General features: G+C 39.0%; 1 protein-coding gene across 1 annotated transcript in view; it reads left to right on the top strand.

Moving 5' to 3' along the window:
• DOCK5 (dedicator of cytokinesis 5) overlaps positions 1-19,429 on the top strand; it is an 82,726-nt gene extending 63,297 nt beyond the window's left edge. The window contains exons 40-52 of the mRNA XM_062596692.1: positions 37-141; positions 1,974-2,115; positions 4,518-4,599; positions 4,802-4,886; positions 5,656-5,742; positions 6,210-6,386; positions 8,426-8,509; positions 9,323-9,460; positions 9,572-9,738; positions 10,572-10,749; positions 13,332-13,470; positions 15,033-15,148; positions 17,104-19,429. Coding sequence (XP_062452676.1) covers positions 37-141; positions 1,974-2,115; positions 4,518-4,599; positions 4,802-4,886; positions 5,656-5,742; positions 6,210-6,386; positions 8,426-8,509; positions 9,323-9,460; positions 9,572-9,738; positions 10,572-10,749; positions 13,332-13,470; positions 15,033-15,148; positions 17,104-17,205 — 1,602 coding nt within the window. The 3' untranslated portion in view covers positions 17,206-19,429. The remainder of the gene's footprint in view (positions 1-36; positions 142-1,973; positions 2,116-4,517; positions 4,600-4,801; positions 4,887-5,655; positions 5,743-6,209; positions 6,387-8,425; positions 8,510-9,322; positions 9,461-9,571; positions 9,739-10,571; positions 10,750-13,331; positions 13,471-15,032; positions 15,149-17,103) is intronic.
• Positions 19,430-21,406: the final 1,977 nt, after the last annotated feature.

Raw genomic sequence — 21,406 nt, 5'->3', positions numbered from 1 at the left:
AAAAGTGAAAATTCTGGGGACCTCTTTCTTTTTTAGAAAAAACGAGCTACTTTTTATGAGAATATCATGAAGGCAATGAGACCTCAGCCAGAGTACTTTGCTGTTGGATACTATGGTCAGGGCTTTCCTTCTTTCCTCCGGGTAAGCATTCAAGTTCACGTAAGCATTCAAGTTCTGGAGTGGCAGGTTCCCCAGAAGCCCAAATGGATCAATTTTCAGCTCTTCCTCTGAAAATTCCGATGCTAAACTTCTTTTCCTTTGAATTAAACTCAGAGATCTGAAACCCTTAGGCATTTTGAAACATTTCAGCCTATATAGAAAGACAATTAAGGGACCAAATTCTTTGTATTACCAGCTTTCCTAAAGGCAATGTGTTGCAGTTGGGTTTGTTAAATGATCAATATGCTCTTATATGGACTTAGAATCTACCTTAGGTATTAGTGATTTTCAGAAAGATAATTATTGCTGTTAGAACATTTTTAACTTAACAAGAACTTATCCATCTCTTTTTGATCTGAATCAACCTAATTTTTAAGGGTGTAGATCATTTCAACATTAAAGCATATTGGTGCAGAAAAATTAAAATGCAAAGATGCTACCAGTTTGAAATCACTGCTAAGCAGTGAATGCATCTATAATACAAGTATCTAGCTGACATGAGTCAGATGGGCAGTGTGCAGCATACTAGAAAATATTCCTAGCTATTACTTAAAATCAAGGAACATTTACATTTTCAGACTAGAGTGGTTTGAAGCTGCTGATGTTAAGTGGAACCCAACTTCAATTTAAAAAGAAAGAAAGGTTAGCACTGTGGAACTGGATTGTATGGAAGGCCTTCAGCTTTAGATGATATTTTTGAATCCAGCCCCTTCAGAAACCACTGCTGCTTGTGAAATGTGCTGATGTGAAATAAGCTGGCCAATGTCTAGCATTATTTCTGTGGTACAAAATTGCCAGCACAGCTCATCGTTTAGCTGTAGCTGAAGAGAGCCAGAAATGGAATGGAGGTAAAACTCATATCTTTGTGCACAGAGAGGTGTCTCAGTCCATGTCGTATCAGAAGCAGACTGGCAAGAAGCATGCAGTTCGCTGCTTTAAGGAACATTTTGGAACACATGTTCTTTTAAAATCAAACCTCTGACTGAATTTTGATCTACAGAATGTGTGAGCTTGGAGAGTTTACAGTGACCTTGAAGGTGAGGAGGAAAGGATAGGTGAGATTCTTTCGCTTCAGGTTGTGCATTATCTCAGAACACAAGAGTTCTGTGATGCCCATCCTGGAAATCACAATCACACCACGACTTGTGACAAGAAGGGAGTCAGACTACTTAATCCTAGCTTCCCCTTCTATCCTTTAAAAGTCGACTGCTGTGTCTTTGATGCCTGTTTTGGGAGCCCCAGAGCTGTCTTACTGTCTGATCACAAGCCCCCCTAGTGTGACTTGAGGCATGGAGGGAATTGTGCACTCCCAAAAATGCATGATCTCACATGCCTAGATATGCCTGTATGTGTCCATATTGTCTGTCAGTGGGGCAGTCTGTGTCAAATACTGGTGAAATCTCCAACTTAGTAAATAAAACAGGCCAAAAACAGTACTGCTAGCAGAGCGTGCAGACCAGTTATGGCAGCAGCTTACCAGCAGCAAGTGTATCCAGTATATGTGCTAGATAAGTATACAACGTTTCACAGAAAGTAGGATAAAGCAAAATCACCAGGAAGTGTGAGCATGTTCAATAAAACTTGTTCGTGGGGCAAAATGAACTTTCTAGACAAACATGAGGGCCTTGGTCTTACGAGTTGCTCTGTCAGTCCATTCTGTGTTTCTTCTGTCGCTTATTCCAGCTGCCTTTTAAGCTAGGAAACAACCTTTGACATAAAGTAGACCTCTGAGATTACTCTGTGTTTGTGTTTGGAAAGCTCATTCTCATTTGCCTTGTTTAATTCTAATTCTCTTTTTCTTCTGCTGCCTGCAGAACAAAATTTTTATCTACCGTGGCAAAGAGTATGAACGAAGGGAAGACTTCAACCTGAAGCTACTGACCCAATTTCCCAGTGCTGAGAAGATGACAAGCACTGCTCCCCCAGGAGAGGAGATCAAGTCTTCTCCTAAACAGTGTATCTTTTGGTTCTGTTATGTTTTGGCACACTGGTCTGCCTCATTGTTCCTTGAATAGGAGGATTAGTAAACAACAGATCAATAAGAAAGGACATTGCTCCTGCAGGTCTTTGAAACAGACACTGGGCATGACAATAAGAATATCTAGAATTGGAATAGTGAATTTAAAAACATACTGGAAAAGGAGAATTTGATGTTATCAGGTTTAAATGAGTTGTTGTTAGGCTGAAACCTTATCAGGTTACAGTTCAGGTTTTCCTCTACCTTCTTTTTAAGCAGACTGTACTGACTGCTGTACTGTTTGTGCAGTCCAGTTTGGTATTTCCAGGTCAAAGAGGTAAAATAGAGACAGTGGAAGGGAAATACAAAAAAGGAGGTGTTCTTTCTACTTCCTTGCAGTTAACAAGGATTTGTAAGTGTCTACTTTCAGTTTCCCCCCTAGAAATTGCTTTCTAGGAAGCATATTATGTTTAATATGTTTGCTTATATTAATCAGTGAACAGCTCTAGGGATAGATTTCTATGGGGTTTTTGGGTTTTTTTTCCCCTCCTTTCTCTGTACTATGTGGCAGAGAAGCCATCAGGCTTAAGGCCTCTCTTTTAGTTGAGAGTGTGACCAAGTGCAACCTCATGAAGATGCTTTAGATTTCTCTTTGTGATTTCAAGTCAATAGCAGATGTGCTGCTGGAAGATGTACATTAGTAAACACCAAGTTATTAGGCTTCTCGCCTGTGTTATACAGGCCAGACTAAAGAATCTAATGGTCTGTTTTGGCCTTAAAAATCTATGTACAAAGGCACAGCTCAAGCAGTGATACCAGATGCTTCCCTTGCAATGAGCCTGCCAAGCACTAAATCCACATAGGAAATTAAAATTCATTCAAGACCAAACTTGGTGTCAAAAAATGCCTTCTCTATTTCTACTTTGTTTCAGCTACTTCCGTTGCATCTGTTTGTGTTTTTCTGATGTTTTTGGCTTAAGATGAACCTGAACTGCAAAATTTGGATCCAGATCTGAACTCTTCCAGAACTTTGGGGGTGTTTGGTTCTGGGTCTTTGGCATAGCTCTGTTATAAGGGGGAGCAGCTGCATGGTTTGGATTTGATACAGGTTCTTTTCTGGCTCTTGAAAAACACCACTGGAAAAAATAAGGAATTTGAGTGTCCAAACTATTGTTGCATTCGTCAGGGATTGATGGTTCTGTGGTGTTTTAACTTCTTGCTTCCCTCCCCCCCCCCATCTCTCTCTCCTTTTTTTTTTTTTTTTTTTTTTTTTTTCCCTTTGGGAGGGGTGTTTGCTTGGAATCGGTTTCCTCATTCTTATGATACAGTATCTTCTGCTTCCTTTGGTTGTTTCATAAAAGTGTAATGGAGGCATTAGTTAAGCTATACAACATTTCAGGGAATGCCTGGTATGTAAGAATGTAAACTGGCTAGTCTTAGGCCAGTTCTGAAATGGAAACTGTATAGCATGCATAGCATGGCCCAAAGCCCAAGCTAATAAGTTCTCCTGAGAGAAGAAGTATTTTAGCTTGGGCTTAGTGCTTGATCGAATGTGTCTGTGTGGTTTGGGGTTCAGATCTGGCATATATCCTGGCTGTTCAATGAGGGCAGAATGTCCTTGCCTTTGCTTTAAAAATACTATGTAGAAATATCCTCAGTGAATTTAAGGTTCTGTGGGGCTACCCTACCTGCTAGTAAAACATTGCCATTTCAGAGTGAAGTTGTCAAGTGGTTCACAGAAATAATCTGTTAATTTGGGTCAAATTGTTTAAGCTTTACTTTTCCATATGGATTTTTACTGCTGTAAAGTCTTCAGTACAGTTCTTAAAACACAATACTGTAGGAACAACATTGTAAGCTGTTATGCTTGGGGATATTATTACAATTTTTTTTTTTGAATTTCTATCAAGGATCACAAAAAGCAAAAGCTGAAGTTGGTATAGATGTTTGCTGATAACAGCTTACATTCTTCAACTAACTTCATTGTGCTTCAAGGGCTGCGAGGAAGGCTTTATCTGTGCTGGAAGGTTTTGAGACAAATAATTAGAGGGGTGAAGAGACAAGATAAATCCATTGTGAAACCTAGTCCAGAATCTTATTTTCTTACACACAAGGTGGATATCTGAAACACCCGAGTATCTAAGAGAATGTCAGTAGTTGGAAGTATTCCTAAAGCCCTTATTTTTTGGGGCATTTGATTCATGACAAGCATACAAACCACAACAAACAATATAATGCCTGGAATTGCTGATGAACACCTCAATATTTTTCTTTAAACGTGACAAGAGCACAGGGAGTTGTTGAGAAGTTTTGACATTTGATGAAAACAGGAAGGATATTTCTCTCTATATATTTTCCCCAAAGGATTCATAGTTTTTCATCCTTAACCATAACTGCTCAGATGTGCAATGCTTTATAGTGAAGCCTGTGATGAACCTGCCAGCTAACTATAAAGACAAACCTGTTCCTGAACAGATCTTAAAGTAATTTCCTTTTCCCTCAACATTTACTCTATATTTTTTTCTCAGATAACATAGGCACAAGGTGAAGTGCCTTTGTTTCTCATCTGCAGATTTGTTTCACAATCCAGTTTAAACTTTGTTATTTTTGAAAAGAAATGTAAGAACATCAGTGCAAGGAGAATGGAAGGTGAGAAGGCTCACCATTTCTTCTTCTTTTTTGTAGCTACTACAGAGCAAATGAGGTACAACAGTTCACGCACTCCCGGCCATTCAGGAAAGGAGAAAAAGATCCAGAGAATGAATTTGCTGTGAGTTCTTAACATCTAATTCTACCCACTTGGAGTGTTTGTGATGAAAAGATTGTTCTGTGTATTTATTTATTATGATATCAGTGGTATTTTGAACTTCAGTGTCACAGTTTTGTTTTCTCTGCCTGTGGCAATGGAATTTGGTTATTGAAATGTAGGAGGAGCAAAGGACTGTACTTTATATTGCAAACTCTATGCAAAGCCAGTCTGGTATGTTGAGGGACTCCATAGCTAAAACTGCAGTGCTCAAAATCCTTGATCTAGGAGCTATAAATATTGTACTCTGTAACTGCGGTTTCCTGCAGAGTACAGCTGTGTGCTTGGTGAATTGTGGATGATGTAGCTGTCTTTAAAAAAAGCCAACTTCTAACCATGAAGAACCGGTTCAAATTTAGGCCAGCTTTTAAGATTTGCAGTGGAGAGTGAGCCATGAATGTAGCATGTTAGAATGTTTTCTTGCCGCCTGTGAGGCGTATTGTTGCTTACATGTCGTGGTTATGCCTGATGCGTGTGACTAGCTAAATATGTTGTAATCACACTTCTACCGGTAGTGGTCCATGCAGAGGAAGACAGCCTACTGTTGCTTTGTTGATGCTATTTAAATCTTGCTGCCAGAAACACTGAGTTCCATCCCAGTTAATGAAATGTGAAAATCATTGTGTCAATCCTGCCTGCTAGTGCTGGAAGCCTGGTTCCATGTTGTAGTGCAGGAGAGAATTGAAGACCAATATTTTTCTTACATCTTGGAATTTTTTCCTTCTCTAACTAGACTATGTGGATAGAACGGACAACCTACACAACAGCTTATTCATTCCCAGGCATTCTTAAGTGGTTTGAAGTCAAACAGATTACAACGGTGAGTTCTGCGTGTAGGCCGGATCTCAGCCCACCCAATCATTACTGGAGTAGAAAGTCTTGCAACATTTAGGACTACCTCTTCCCCTGTTAGATGTGACACACCAATAGCTTCTCCTGTAGACAAAAGCAAATGTGCATCTTATTTGATGTGCTTGTATTTTTATACCATTCTGCAGAAGCTGTACCCTAGGCAGTGAAGTTCTACACTGACTGTATCATGCACAGGGGAGTGATTACTTTTGTAACAAACTCCACAGTCAGCAGCTGGTTCCTACACTGTTGCCTCTCCAGGATTAGGCGTGAGGTCATTCTTGCGTTTATCTCTCTGAATGGCAAAGCAGTTAGTAGAAGAAGTCCAAAATTCTCTGCTGGAAACTACTGGGCTGCCATTTGTATGTGAGAGCTACTTAATGTAATATTCAGTGGAGGAGATTGAAGGTTTATTCTAGTCCATCTTTCTCTCAGGAAGAGATCAGCCCCTTGGAGAACGCCATAGAAACCATGGAGCTAACCAATGAGAAAATCAGCAACATTGTCCAACAGCATGTGTGGGACCGGAGTCTTCCTGTGCATCCTCTCTCTATGCTCCTGAATGGGATTGTGGACCCCGCGGTCATGGGGGGATATACCAACTATGAAAAGGTTACTTTTCATATTTATTGGTATCTCAGTCATGTGAGAAATTAGCTCAATTCTCAATTGTTACTCAGATTTAGTGTACTTTATAGCTTTATCTGCATCTATCTGAAGCTCAAAGGTAGAGAAAAGAGAATAAAAATGAGAGCTTTTCACTAAATTGGAATGTGGAAGCCCCCCACATTTTTAGTATTTAATTTCAGAGCTGTGCAATGCTGTAGAATTAAGGAGTGATACACCTCTTTTGGGTCTCATTTTTTCGTCTTTACAATGGTGATAACAACATGACCCTACCTACTGGGGCACTGTGAGATGCATAGTTTACCCCAGTGAACAATGCCTGTACCAGAAATAGAAGCAAAATGGCTTGTTTCTTCATTATGCTAATACAGAATGATAAAGCAAGTAAGAATTTTTCTTTCTAGCAGATATTCTGTCTTTGTAGTGTTGCAACAAAGAGCAGCAGGTATTTCAGAGTAAAAGCAGTCTTCACTGCCCAGGTTTGTTTAACTGTTAGCATGGTGTATGTTCTTCTTTAGTTACGATGTTTAATCGTAATGTTTAATTTAAGCTGTTTATTCCTGGTATCTAATTATGGTATCCCAGCATGAAATACATTGCTTATTTCCATACACTGAATTGAGGATGTTAAAATGTTTTAATTTTTTTCAGATGTGTTGCAGTCACATGAAATGAAATGCAAAGTTAAATGGGAGAGGGTCTGATTTGTTTAGGGTATAACTCTTCTGATTCCAGAGGAGCCACATACTTCACTGGGGTGAATTTGGCTCTAAATACTCTCATTTTGTGAATTAAAGTTGACATAAAGTTTAGAATTACGAAAGTGGGAAAGCAGTTAAAACTAGGAAACACAAAGTATCTATAACCACATCTGGAAATACTCATTTCTGGTTCATATTTTCCTATTTCAACTAAAGATCAGCAGAGAACAATTGGCTTTTGTGGGCGGCTAGAATCTTGAGTTTTAATTGTTTCATTGTAGCCAAAAGCCAAAGTCTGCATTTTTAACATGGATTTTCTTCTTGCAATAATTAAACACTTTCAAGAAAAATCCACTGGGACCTACCCGGCAGTCCTTTCACAGGCTGACCTCCTCTTGACATTAGCCTATTTCAGAATCATACCAGTAGGCCTATAAACACTTGTGTGTACCGTTCAGTTAATGAAATGCAGAACTAAAAAATGTATGCAGAGGCTGAAATATGTCAGAGATGCATTTTAAAACTGATGAAAAAATTAAATATTTTATCTAGGAAAAGAAAAGTTCTTCTGACTAGGAATTTGATATGCTTCAAGGCAGTGCTCTATAGCAGATAGTGCAAATTGGCACAATTTTAAGGCTTCAGTCCAGAAAAACGTACGAGCATTTGTTCAATTTTAAGCCCATACGTGATTAAAGGTAAATGCATACAGAAGCATAGAGTATAGGTGCTTCATTGATCCAGAATACGAGTCACAATTTCAACAGTCTTAGTTCTACTAACTTTTCATAACGAGCCCCACACAAGATGTTGTATGTAAGGATTTGAATCCTTGAGCTGAAAGAAATTGCGGGCAAGAGATAGCCTGTTCACCTTTCTGAAGCTGAGGTTAGGTTGTTTGCATGTGGTTGTATACTGTAGGTTATTAAATCCTAAAAATGAAAGGGACTTCTTAAATGAGAACTCTTGAGACTGGTTCTGGTACTCATATTTGAATGATAAGTAGTGTAACATTGATTATTCAAATCCATACTATTTTGTGAGAATAGAATTGGTGAAAAAAAACACTTTTGTTGAAGTAACTGCAGTTTTTCACATATCAGTAATTTAAAGAATTTGAAGAGAAGTCTTTCTTCCCAGTTTCCAGGAAATAATCATAGTTCTTCACTTTCTCTTTCAGCTTTATGACAGGGAGAGACTAAACACAATCTTGTTATGAGGAATAGAGGCAGTGAATTGCTCTTAAAGTATCTTTGTCTCTTACTCAAAGTTAGCTGTGAAAGTATCACAGTCTGTGATATCATCTTCTCTCTTTACTTTCAGGCCTTTTTCACAGAAAAGTATCTTGAAGAACATCCTGAAGACCAAGATAAAATTGAACTGCTTAAGCAATTAATTGCTTTACAGGTATCATATTGTGAAAGACGGCAAAGGGTGTGAGAGTGCGGATGAGGGGGGTTCAGCATTATTCTTTTGAAGGAGAGACTGTAGATAAATACATTAAGAAAAAGTCTAGATATGTGTACAGCAATTCTTCTGTTTTAAGGAGAACTGTCTAAATTGTAAAATTGTGGTCTAGAATATTCCACTTACCTTGTGTTGCTCTGAACTGCTATTCTAGAGTATTTGCCAGTGTGGCATAGATTTTTTTTTCCTTATGAGTCTAACAGAGTATCTATTGTTGTTTCTATGAAATCATCAGACCTGATATTTTGCCACTCTGACCATTGAGAGTTATCTATTTTCACCTGCATAACAGTGAAAATTGTCCTGTTTTTGTAATGCAAATTTCATCCCTGGGGATTATTTACTGGGTTTTGTATTTTTCCATACAACAATGCCAAGTTGAAGCTACTTCGCAATCGTATTGCTTTGCAGGCCAAGGGAGTGACATTCTGATATTTTACATGCTGTATGTACCAAAGCAGAATACAGAATCTGTATCAGGAAGAAGAACACATAGGTGTGGGTGGGGAAGGAGTTCACATTTCTTTGTAGTACACATACAGAGTTCAGAAAGACAGTCAAGTTACTGTAGCATACAAGTTATGAGTCATTAACTTCAGTGCTGTATGACTGCTTTTCTTCTTTGCGAATGTGAAACACGTTGACTTTAAATCTCTTAATTGCATCTGAGATGTGTTAACTGGTGAGAAAATTCTCTCGTAGCAGGAGAGCTGATGGGTCCTTTCAGAGCAAAAGTTCTGCTGTTCCTTTCAGATGCCATTGTTGGCAGAAGGGATTAGGATCCATGGCGAGAAGCTGACTGAACAGCTGAAGCCTCTACATGAGAGACTGATTGCCTGCTTCAAAGATTTGAAGAAGAAGGTGGAGAAGCAATATGGTGTAATAACTTTGGTAAACATATCTTATTGTCTAGTATTTTGCCTTAAAAGAACACGCTCAAATACTCCTCTCCTCTTCCAGCGTGGAAGTTAGTGTTACCTGATTTATCGTGTTTGTCTGCAGCCTCCTTCCCTCACTGAAAGGAAACAGAGCAGGTCGGGCTCTGTGGTGTTGCCCTACATCATGTCTTCCACACTGAGACGGCTCTCTGTGACATCTGTGGCCTCTTCTGTGGTCTCTACATCTTCCACATCATCTGACAGCACTTCTTCCAGACCAGGTTCAGATGGGTTAGTAGTCAGTTTTTAGAAGTGACTTACAAGAGTTGAGGGTATGCTTTTGCCACAGTGGGTTATTTTATGGTATTCTCAATAGATGAGACTTCTGAATATAATTAGTCACCTTTAAAATGAAAAATTGTTCCATAAAAATAATAATACTTATGCCTTCAGAGAACTTTAAATGGAGGTCAAATTATTCTGTTTTACAGATACGGATTTTGAGGCATACATAGGGATAGATCTGGAAATTAAACCCAGAATTCTCTGCCTCTTGAGACCCAATTCCTTATGTAATACTGAGAAGGGATGTAGGGAGTGTACTTCAGATATACACTACTTCTATTCCCCTGAGATCCTGGAAAACAGAGGAGTAAGACTACTGTCATGTGATTTAGTTTATATCTTTGTAGATGACATTATATAGCCATATGGTGCTAGTTCCACCTGCTTGTTTGCAGCTGCTTGCATAAAAGGAGCTTCCATACATGAAGCCCTTTCTGCTATTGCTTCTTTGCATCTGCTTTATATTTGTCATTGCCAGGGAGTCTAGACGACTTGTTCTAACACAGCAGACTGAGTGGCATAGTTCAGCATAAAATGCTGGTCTTACGCCTTCTGCAAGTAGATCATGCTTTATCCTGTGCAGACGTCATAATACTCAAAATTACTGGAGTACCTTAAAAGCAGGAATTTTACTTAAAATTCTATTTTCCTAATTCAAGTTCTCTACAACAACCTCTTACACACAAAAAAAAGATCACAGCCTTTTCACAGATAATGCGTGAAATGACTTGACTGGAGTAATACTTCTTGTTTTTTCACTTTTTCGGTGTGGGCTGCAGATCTGTTTTGGAGCCTCTCTTGGAGAGAAGAACATCAACAGCTTCCAGAGCTGAGGAACTGCCCGTCAAAGAAGATGGTGATAACTGGATTAACAAATTTAAGAGGAAGGACTGGAGTATTAGCAAGTCTCAGGTTATTGTAGAGAAGGAGCCAGAAACTGAACTGACTACCAAAATGGTAAAAATAATAGTAATAATAAAATCCACAGCAGGAGATTTTAGTGTTTCCTTTGCTTTCAGGCATGCTTGCCATTGGGAACTTCATTAAGTACTGGGAGGGGTTCAAATACCAAAAGCATTGGTCATCAGAGTAATTGCTTGCTTTTTTATTTGGAAAACTTGTGTCACAGACTGAACTGCAGTTTGACTTGAAGTACAAATTTGAAGCATCAGGCACTGATCTTTTGTCTGGGTGCTCAATACCCTCGTTTCTTACAGGAGTTGAGGGCTGCGTGATACGCTCAGCACCACATAGAATTGTTCTGTTTCTGTTGGAGCAAGTAGATATTGCTAGCCCACTCTAAATACAGCTGGCAAGCCAGATGCTCAGTTGCTGTCAGTCAACATCACTGCACAAATCAAATGTACTACAGGGTGAAGATCAGTTTGAGAGATCTGGGAATTGAAAAAGGATAGTCTGGTAGCTAGGTCACCGGCCTGGACTTTGAAAAATTCATTGTCTAAGTTTGTACTCTGCTACAAACAGCCTGCATGAGCATTTACTTTGAGCAAATCATTTACAAAGGAAGAATAAAAGAGGCTCTCCACCTTGAAGGTGTTGTAACAAGGAATATATTGGAGGCTGTTAGGCATTCAGGTTAACATTAGGTCCAGGTAATCACCTAATATGAATAGATAAGTTTCAGCCTAGAAGTAGAATTGTATGGCCTTGGAGTATTATCCTGACTTATGCTAAAACTACATTACGCTGTTAGAGAGTACCTGAGAATTAGCCAGCAGAGTATTTAAACTCATGGCTCAGTAATAATAATTTGACCTAATGTACTCTGTGTAAATAATTAATAGTTCTTTCATTTCCCTTTCCCTCCCCAGCTCTCACAGAGCTGAATCTGGCAGGAGTGGGTTACATTCTTATAGATTCAGGAATTGTCTTCAAATCTGAGTGATACTGTCAGCACTTGGAGACTGCAGAATGTTTTTAGAGAGGGGAACTATGGCTAGAGAATCCATTTGATATTGATAGGCTTTCCATCCAAGAAGATGATCTCAGGTTGTGAATGTTAGTGACTCAGGATACCTGGCCCTCTGCCTTTGAAGTGCTGCTGTGTTGAATTAAATGCATTTAACCCATAAACTGTGATGTCAGCTGCTGATCACTTTACTAAGTAAAACTAGTGGAAAAAGATCTGGAAGAACGTCCACTTGTATCAACCAGTTTCCTAGGACAGTAAGAAATGTCTGTTAGAGATTTGCATTGCAGAGAGCTGAGAGATGCAAAACAGAACACCCACCCTCTTTTCCCTCAGTGTCTCTGAGGGCAAATTATATGTGTGATCAGCTTACTGAAGCATATGAGCAGTTAAGGGTTATATTCATGCTGAAGAACGTTGCAAAGCACACAGAAAACTTTTTACAGCTGTTTTGTTCATAACTGTATGGTACAGCACGGAAGTTAGGCGAACTAATGTTATGCAGCTCTTGACTAAGTTGCTTGGGAGCTAGAAAGCCAGAGGGAGCCAAAGGCTCGCTGCATGTCCAACAGCTTTGCTATTTATACATTTTACATTCATTGTGTACCAACATGTCTCTTCTATGAAGTGAGAAATACTCCATTGCACAGTGGTGGAGATGGAGAATTAATGTCTAGAAGAGCTCATTGACTTTAATTACATATGTGAGCGTGACAATCTTCTCTGTAAAACAATAAAGTAATATTTAAATGGACCAAAATACTTCATATAATGAACTCGGGACCATATTCAGATGGCCTAAATTCCACCTCTGTCTCTGACTAGTACTTCCTTTTGTTTACCTCCAAATCTTTAGGCATGTCCTGCCAGTGGGAAGCCATGGGCACAGGGATTGAAGAGGAATTTAGACTATGAATAAAGCTACTGATGGCTGTTAAGTACTAACACTCTTAACTAGTAGGTAGAGGGTTTGCTGATTGGAGGGAAGCTGAACACTGCAGTTCCCATATCACACCAAGCTGGTCAAAGCACCATCCATCACTACAGACAGTTAAGGCCAAACAGATTTATGTCAGGTTTTTCCATATGAGGACCTCTGTACGAATGTCCTATAGGTGATTATTGTACTGTGTCAGGATGACAAACAACAATACCCCATGGTATCTCAGTAGAGTAAGATGTGTGTCATTATGCCCTAACTTTTTTTCTTTCTTTTTTTTTTTTTTCCCTTCTTTCTCCCCTACTGTTCTTAGAATGTTTTCTTTCAAGTTTGTTCACAGATCTGCTAGTCAAGTAAAACCATTTTCTAGCCTCCTTCTCTGACCTCTTCTTAGTTAATTGAGTGAGGTCATTAAAAACAGATTGCTATTGCTACACTGTTAGTAAAGTCCCACAGGAAACTGGATGTGTCATAGCACTGTTTATGACTTTTGACATGGCTCGACCAATTCTGTGGTTGCACTTTTTGTTTCACCTGAATGCACCTTTCTTTATTGTACATTGCTCTTCTGGAGCATGTTGATGCCTTTCTGACAGGTCTGGTTATCTGATACGTGTGCAGCAACCTTACTGACTTCTAAAGATTTTGTTTACTCTGTGTTTCAACCAGACCATGTCAGGAAAAGTGCAGAGGCCGAAGAGTCTTCAGTTAGGAGACCACAGACTGACTTTGCTTCAGAGTTCTTCACTCCAGCAATCAACACCACTCAGCCCACCACCCATCACTCCCAAAACCCCAAGAACCCACAGTAAGTCCTGTAGCATGGTAATAGGCACATCCTTCAGAGCAGTACCTGTGATAGTAGGAAGCACCATTTGCTGAGGTAGCCTCACTTTGGGAAGTTGGGGATGGAGGAAAGAGCTACTCTGAAGTAATTTATGGAAAAGAACCCCAGGCTGTTAATGTTTTTCTAGAAATTTTTGTTGTGTAACATTACTTGGAAGTGTTATCAAAGGGTCTGATACCATACTTGCAACTTACATACCACTTCTTGAAATTAGAAAATCAGATGAACTTCAGATAATAGTTTATCTTTTTCAATTTCTGTCTTGCTTTTCTCCTGTATTGACTTGTGAAATGGGATTTTAAATTTCAAGGTGAGCTTCATGTCATTGATGTAGACGTTTTTTAAAACCTGTTGCTCTGGAAATCAAGTCAGGTGGCCCTATTGCACGTGTTTTGTTTGTAAAACTAGTTTCTAATATCAGATACTGTAAATGAGAAGTACCTTTAGTGAATTCACTGAATAGAAGAGGAATTGCCTCAATCCAGCATGGTGGTTTCATTTCAGAACAAGTCTCTGGTTAAATTCTCTAGGCAAGTCTTGAAGGCCTTCAGTGTTCCTTGATGAATAACTCGCAACTCCATCACGTGGCAAAATGTTTTAGGAGGAGGCATCCTATGCTGCTGGAAATTCAGCTAATAAGCACTGTTATGCTTAAAAGAGAGAGAATTTATCTTGAGGACTTATCAAACAAATAATATGCTGAATACCTTCCTTGTATATCCTGTAGGCTCTATAGTTAACTCTGATACAACATGCAAATATATGTGCAAGGTAAAAATGCAACAACAGTGTCACTACTGAAGACTTCCTTGCTATTCTTGCTGTTGTATTTCTCACTCTACTGCTTTTTGTGGGGCGGGGGAGGGGGGGGCAGAAGCTCATGTGTAGAACCTGACTCTTTTTCCTTTTATGTGACCATAAATTCAGAACAAGTCAACCATAGATAATGAAATAAACCAGAGTAAAACTGCTACTAAAAATTAAAAAGAATTTAAGGGTGGGGAGGAATACAAACAAATGTAAGAGCAGTATTTAAAAAAAGATCTGTGGAAGGAATCCAAAACTTCATTCTTTCACTTAGCAAGCAGTTTTAATTGCTGTTAGTAGCAGGACAGTTCTCCACAAACTATACTGAAGTTCGGATACTTGTTTACCCTATCAACTGCAGTTTAAGTCAAAGTGAATACTCATGTTGAGGCCTGGGCTGAAAGGAAAACCCCTTGAACATTCCAGATGTGATAATAGATTCAATTTTTTGTTCCCTCAGGCATACATTTTTCACATGAGCTTAGAGTCATTTTATGGAGATGGAACTCTTCTGGGTATTCTGAACTTAGGGGAGATGCAACTGTGATTCTGTTTTGACATATCTGTCCAAGTTCAGCTGCTAAAACAGATCTTTAAGTCTTAAAGTGCAAAATATTAAATGATGCTTCCTCAAAATTACATCTGGTCAATCCCATTTCCCACTCCTCTTCAGCTTTCTCTGCCTTAACTGCCTTTTTCTGTTGGGTTGCTTCTAGGTTTTCCCTCATTGCAAGCTGATGGATTGGTAACCACTAGCTTCCAGAGCACGCCACCCCCACCTCCGCCCAAAAGCAAACCCTATGAGAATAACAACTCAAGGAATTCTGTGGAAGTAAGGAAATGAGAGCTGACATTTTCTTTTTTTCTTTTTTTTCTTTTTTTTTTTTTTTTTTTTTGAAACTAGCTTTTGAGAGAGAGGCACCAGTGGAATTTTCCAAGCTGCTTCTACAGTAGTGCTATTTGAAATTTGTCTAATCATTTTACTAGTTCACTCCCTGAAACCACAAAAGAACAAGAAGTTCTTCATTTAGAGAAGACTCAAGTGCAGTCCCTTTTTCAAGGGGTTATGTTGTCCTTGGTTGGGCAAACTCTGCTTAAAATATATAGAAATACAGAAAATAAAAACTGGCACAATGATTGAAGAGCTTAAAAACCATGATCAGCATGTAAAATAGCACAGTAATCTGTTATTGAAAAAAAAGGAAGGAAGGATTCTGACATGTTCAAAAGTCTATGGCTGTCTCTAATTTTGAGTCCTCAGGTCAGACAAGTTTGATTTTCAAAAAGTGCATACCGTCAGTCATTTAAAACAAATACTCTATTATATCACCATCGTAGCCACAGTCTTTTTCTCTTTTCATGAAGTCAGTTGCCTTCTAGGACCATCATATTGCTGCTTTTTATGCTATATCTCTAGAGTGTCTCTTATTCTTGCAGGATTCCAAATGGTTTGCAGTTGTTAACATGCTAGTACCCTGGTTATGTATCAGAATCATTTCCTCTGTCCCTGAAGTGCAGATGCTTATGGTATGAAACTGTAATTGCTTACTAGTGCACAGCAAAGGAAAGTGTACTTTTGGAACTGTAAAAAGGATTGGTATCTTCCCCAGTCAAATTTGCAAGGGAGATTTACAGAGTAGCATAATAAGCTGAACTAGAACTTGATCAAAAATTGTGAGAATGGTCAGACTTTACATCCGTTCTAAAAGATGTTACCTCTGACAGCACTAGAAAGCACCAAAACAGTTGACTTTTTACTTCTGATAGAGATAACACTTGCATAAAGCCCTGAAACATAGGATAAACGGGAGGTTTTCTACCTGAACCTTCACTTGGTCAGAACTGACTGAGCTTCTGAAAAGGGACAGTATAATGAGTATAGCTGGTGTGACTGCAGGAAATATGCCAGCTCAAGGAATGATGTGGGAGTTACTGGTTCAAGAGGATTAATAAAGATACTCCTTCCCTTGAGTCTTGTAAGAAAACTAATTACTAATGTGCTCTGACTCACAATATTGAGCTTGGCTTGCAGCCAGATGGAATGAACTCTAAGGGCTATAAAGAGAGATTGTAAAAGTATTTTCTGAAGGGTTTGGGCATTCTTTTTCTGTGTTGCGTTCCTTCTTTAGTTAAAAGTCTTGAAATCTTGGCAGTTTTAAGTTTTAGGCCAAGCAAGCAGTTAGCCATGTAAGACTCTTCACCTTACCTTTCGCATACCGTTTGTTTACAAGATGCCTCTTGAAGCAGGCAAATTTAGAAGAACCCACTAATGCACTTTTGTTCAAGAAAAAGAAACACCCCACAGGCTCCTGTCTTGAGCAGGAAGGATGTGGAGTTAGTAACATTTGGTTACTAACTGATTTGGTAACATTTTGCTTTCTTTTGGCCCTTACCTGATGCAACTCACTGGAAAATCAAACCATCAAGATGAAAAAATAGTTGAACCTTAAAATGCTTAGGGAAATGAGTTTATTTCCATTTTATTAATAAATAAAAGATGGAACAGAGGAGCAAAATACTTTGACTCAGACTGCAGATCAGAAACAGAAAGAATCTCAGACTTTCATTCTAGCAACTAAAGCATTGCTTCTGTTATCTCCTGGGATGTGTGTGTTTGTCCCTGTATTGATTGCTTGTAGTACTGAAAGGCTGAATTTGAGGATTTTGTTCTGAAAGAAACATCAAGAAGTATATGACCTTTTGGATTTCTTGTGTTTTGGAAAGCAGAATGCCTTAGCTGCCTGGTCATGGTTTATTTTCCTGTGTATTTTCATTTTATTTTCTCAGGTTGCCCCACCACTGCCCAGCAGACGTGAAGCCAAACCTCCCCCTCCTCCCCCCAAAACCAGAAAATCCAGTGTCCTCTCCTCAGAGCAAGGACTGCAGTGAAGATCATCGCTTGCTTGCAAAACAGCAAAGGCCTGGAGTGAAATGGCTGCTTTCCTTTTACTGACATGCTGGGGCTCTCCAACCCTAAAGACTAGTGGTCTCTCCTCCCATTCCATTCACTTCCCTTCAAGTTTTTCCTGGGAAATACCAAAAGAAGCTACTATTGGAACTATATTCCCAATCTCTGATTTACCTTCCCAGTACTGAGACACTAATCACATGGGGGGAAGGGGGGAAATTGCACTACTCAGATTGCTGTTTTTCCTAATCTTGTCTGTCCTGCAGAATTTTTGTCCCATGCAATTTCATCAGTTCATTCCTAGTGTAAATCTGTCTCAGTAGTTATTTGAGTGATTTGCTTCAGTGTTTGAACTAAGGTAAGCCATGCTATTATGATATGCTTCCTACGATATTTTTGCATAGGTTTATTACAGCCATATAGTTGCTCTAATGTACTGATCCCTCCTCCTGCCCCTGAAAGTGTAGCAAAACCCTGATTTGTATTAAGTGAAAGAGATCACAGCTGTTCCTAGTTGTAAAATGTCAGGTCTTGAGATGTCACATGCCAGCATTTGATGTGCAGTCTCTTAAGATTCTTGATTGCAGGCACAGACCTGAGCATTGTTAGCAGAACAAGTCTCTTTACTGCTAGTCATCCTGTGTATTTGAGGTGAAGGCAGATGTTCTGCCTTACAACAGCTCTGCTACAGTAGTGGTTGTTGCTTACTCCTGAGCATTTAGGTTCACTAGGACTTTGTCATAATTTCACTGCTGATTCTGGTCTTAATACTACAAGTAGTTGAAATGCTTCCCTGAATTATGTTACCTGCATGGCTTCTGTTCACATCTGGGATGTGGTACCATATGTTATTTTAGTGGTTTTCTTAATAGGGTGTAAAAAGTTCTTTCTCTCCTGCGAACATACTAGAGCTGGTAGAAGTTGCTTTGATACCAGCACTATATTGAAATCAACAACTTCAAGGATGGAGTGTGTTTAAAGCTAGCTGTACATCTTGAGCTCAGAAACTGAGTTTGATAACTGCTGTAACCTATGCTTTGACCGGCCAGATCCTCACAAACAAACAAACAGTCCTCACTCTTCACCTCTCTGCACTCATTTGTTGCAGTTCTTGCACTTTGTGTTGTATAGCCTCCCTCGATGTAGCTTTTTAACAACCACTAGAGTTTAACAAGTCATTTCAGTCTGGGAGGCATGTGAATACTTGACAATTAACCATGAAGTTTACTGTTGCTTGGATTACTCCAGCTCTCTGCAGCTTTTCCTTGGAGGATGAGATAGTTATATTGTTTATAAGTATTGTATTAACCTAATTCCTCTTTTATTTATTCCCTTCTCTGTCCAGACATCAACATCATTCTTTCCATTTGTCTAGAGAAAAAAATGACACGGTCTTGATTTTTTTTTAATGTTTTTAAATTCATATGTGTTTTTGTTTATAAATTCATGTGATCCATTATAGAAAAAGATGTGGCACACAATTAGAGTAGCCTTTCCTCACAATTGTACAATGATTGAAAATTCGACACGGGTATCATCCTTATTTATGAATCAGATGGGCTTTAAACTCATTCAGCACTCTTCTATGCACGAGTTGCCACGTGAAGGTTGATTTATAAAAAAAATAGGACATCACCATTTATGAATACTACTCATAAAGTTGGCAGATCCATTTTGCACCTTGGAGGCTTCTTTTCAGCTGCTTGTCTTAGAGTCAGGCAGCATTGCTTAGAACCGCTGCTCAGCTGAAGTGGGGACACGCTAGTTTACAGGAGGCTTACAGAAGGTTTGTGCAGCACTTAAGCCAGAATCAAATTTGGTTTAAAATTCTCTCTTGGAAAATGAATTTCTACTCTGCTCTACTTTTATAAGACTTAGATAACTCAAGATGTAGTTAGAGCAGCTTTTTTTGTTGTTGTGCTGAGCAGACATTCCTAACCTGCCTATTTCAGAATTAATTGAAAAACTTCTTCCTCTTTTATTTTTAAACTGTGTAGTTAAAACTTTCTTTATATACCTGACTAAAGTTGCAACTGCCAGCTGGTGCCCCATATACCACCAGCTGAAAAGACAGTGAGGTTCTGAGAGTTCTTTTTTATTTTGATCTGTAAGAATTATTCTTATCATCATCAGCCAGAATATTTTGTCATGCCATTCTGCCTATCCAAATGTTTATAAACATAGCTTTTGTAGTTGCTGCTATTTCCACGTTTTTTTGTTTGTTTGTTTGTTTTGTTTTTGTTTTTGTTTTTTTCCCAGGGAAGGGAAAAAAATCGCTCAGTTGCTATTGTTCCCTTTCACTACAAGTCCTTGGAAGCATGAAAGAGCACCTGCAAAGTACAGATCCAAACATTTTTGGAAGTTCAGTGTTTCTTAAAACTCATCATAAAGAAGAAACAGCTGAGGAATTTGGATCTAATTTTATATTCAAAGCCATATAAAATTTGGAGTATTTGGATGCAGTTTGTGGCCCATTTCTTTACCATCCGTGTTACTGAAGATTCTGTCAAGGGCCATCTATTCCAAGAAGTGATTTTGCTTATTAGCATAACTAATAAGCAAAGCATAACTGTCATTTAGCTTCCAGTTATCTGGAATAGGCTGTGGAGACATGTTAAAAACACTGCTGAAAATGTGGCTTATAGTAATAAATATATATACTTTTTTTTTTAACATGTTACTGCACTGTAAGTTGAGTCACATAAGTTACTCAAAACTGATTTCATTATGTTACTGAAAAACTGAAGTTCTTTAAACCTGGCTAAGGCCCTTTTCAATGAAGTTTTTTTTCAGAAGACAAAACAAAACCCTCAAAAAACCCCCAAATCTTAAGGTTTTTTTGTTCAGACTGGAGAGTCCTGTCTTCTGTCTTTGTGTGTTCCTTTGGCTTCTGTGTGACCGCAGCTGAAGAAACTTGCAGAAACTGCATTTATTTTGCTGCCCATATGGCTTTGTAAACAGATTGCATTCATTAAAGAGTCATATCAGATTCGCATCACAAAACAGGTTGGAGATGTTTCGGAAGTTTCACTGCAGTCACATCACATATATCCACAGCCACATCTGCTCTAGTGCACCTACAACTGTCTTCTGAGTTGTTGCCTTCTCAGGGGGAATCTTCAAAACCTTTCCAGACAACTTGACCATATTTCATCCTTACTTTCCTGGTGCCTTGTAGGACTTGTCAGCTCCTCACTGTGTTCTTGGACATAGACATTACTTGACTTGAAAACCAGTGGGTTTCCTTTTCTTTTCTTTTTTGTCCACTTCTTCCCCTTCTTGTATCCTACATCTTCCTTCTGCCACTGCTGTACACACTTGAACTAAATTTCTCAAACTTTTCACTTGAACAAAAACTTTTTGTCTTCAGTGAAAATTTTGCTTAAGGCAGAATGGCAGGATGTAGTCTGAAGAAATGTATACGTTTACATCACTTACTGTTAATTCAGTCCTTTTTCCCCTTTTTACTGCTGTCAGTTGCCTCCTCCTTTCATGCCTTTCCTCTTCAGCACAGATTTGCCTCTTAACTCTTTCAGTAAGTCAGCAGAAGCAAAGGAGACTGAACAGCAGTCCCAGCTAATGATTTGTCTACTGTAGGGATCAGGTTTGGGTATTTTAGTTCCAGGAAACTTTTGAGGAGCCTTATTTTCCTGCCTTTCTGATCTGCTTTGATAACTTTAACTCTTAAATATGCCTTGTGTGCTCAGCATGTGTTCTTCCTAGAGCCAGGAACTGGCCTGAGCCAAAAGACTTCACTGGAATGAATGAGTCTGACCTTAGGAAGGATTTTTTAGCTTATCTTTAATGATCTTTAATATAATGCACTTGAACTTTGAGGAGATTTGATTCTGACTGCTTTTTTGAGTCTGTTGCTAATAATCTCCCTACTATTTTTCTTCCTGTTTTTTTTCCCCTCTCTGTTCTTTGCTGTCATTATAGACTAGATTTATGGACAAAGTACTTGGTGTGCAAGTGGTTAATTATCCTCCCCTTGCCACGACCCCCTCTATCCTGCAGCTGCTGGTCATCAGGAATATCAGCAGTTGTTCTCTCTCCTGTGTGCTGCTCTTGGGTGCTACCTGAGCTGGCAAGATGCTTGAGTCACCTAGAGGGTCAGGGGAGCAAGTAGGGTTCTCATTTTAATCCATCCTCATGTGGGCAGAATTTAGGAAACCTCAGTGC

The sequence above is a fragment of the Rhea pennata genome, chromosome 28 (assembly GCF_028389875.1).
Source record: "Rhea pennata isolate bPtePen1 chromosome 28, bPtePen1.pri, whole genome shotgun sequence".
Lineage (NCBI taxonomy): Eukaryota > Metazoa > Chordata > Aves > Rheiformes > Rheidae > Rhea > Rhea pennata.
The sequence above is the reverse complement of the archived record's forward strand: the minus strand, read 5'-3'. Positions and strand labels throughout refer to the sequence as shown.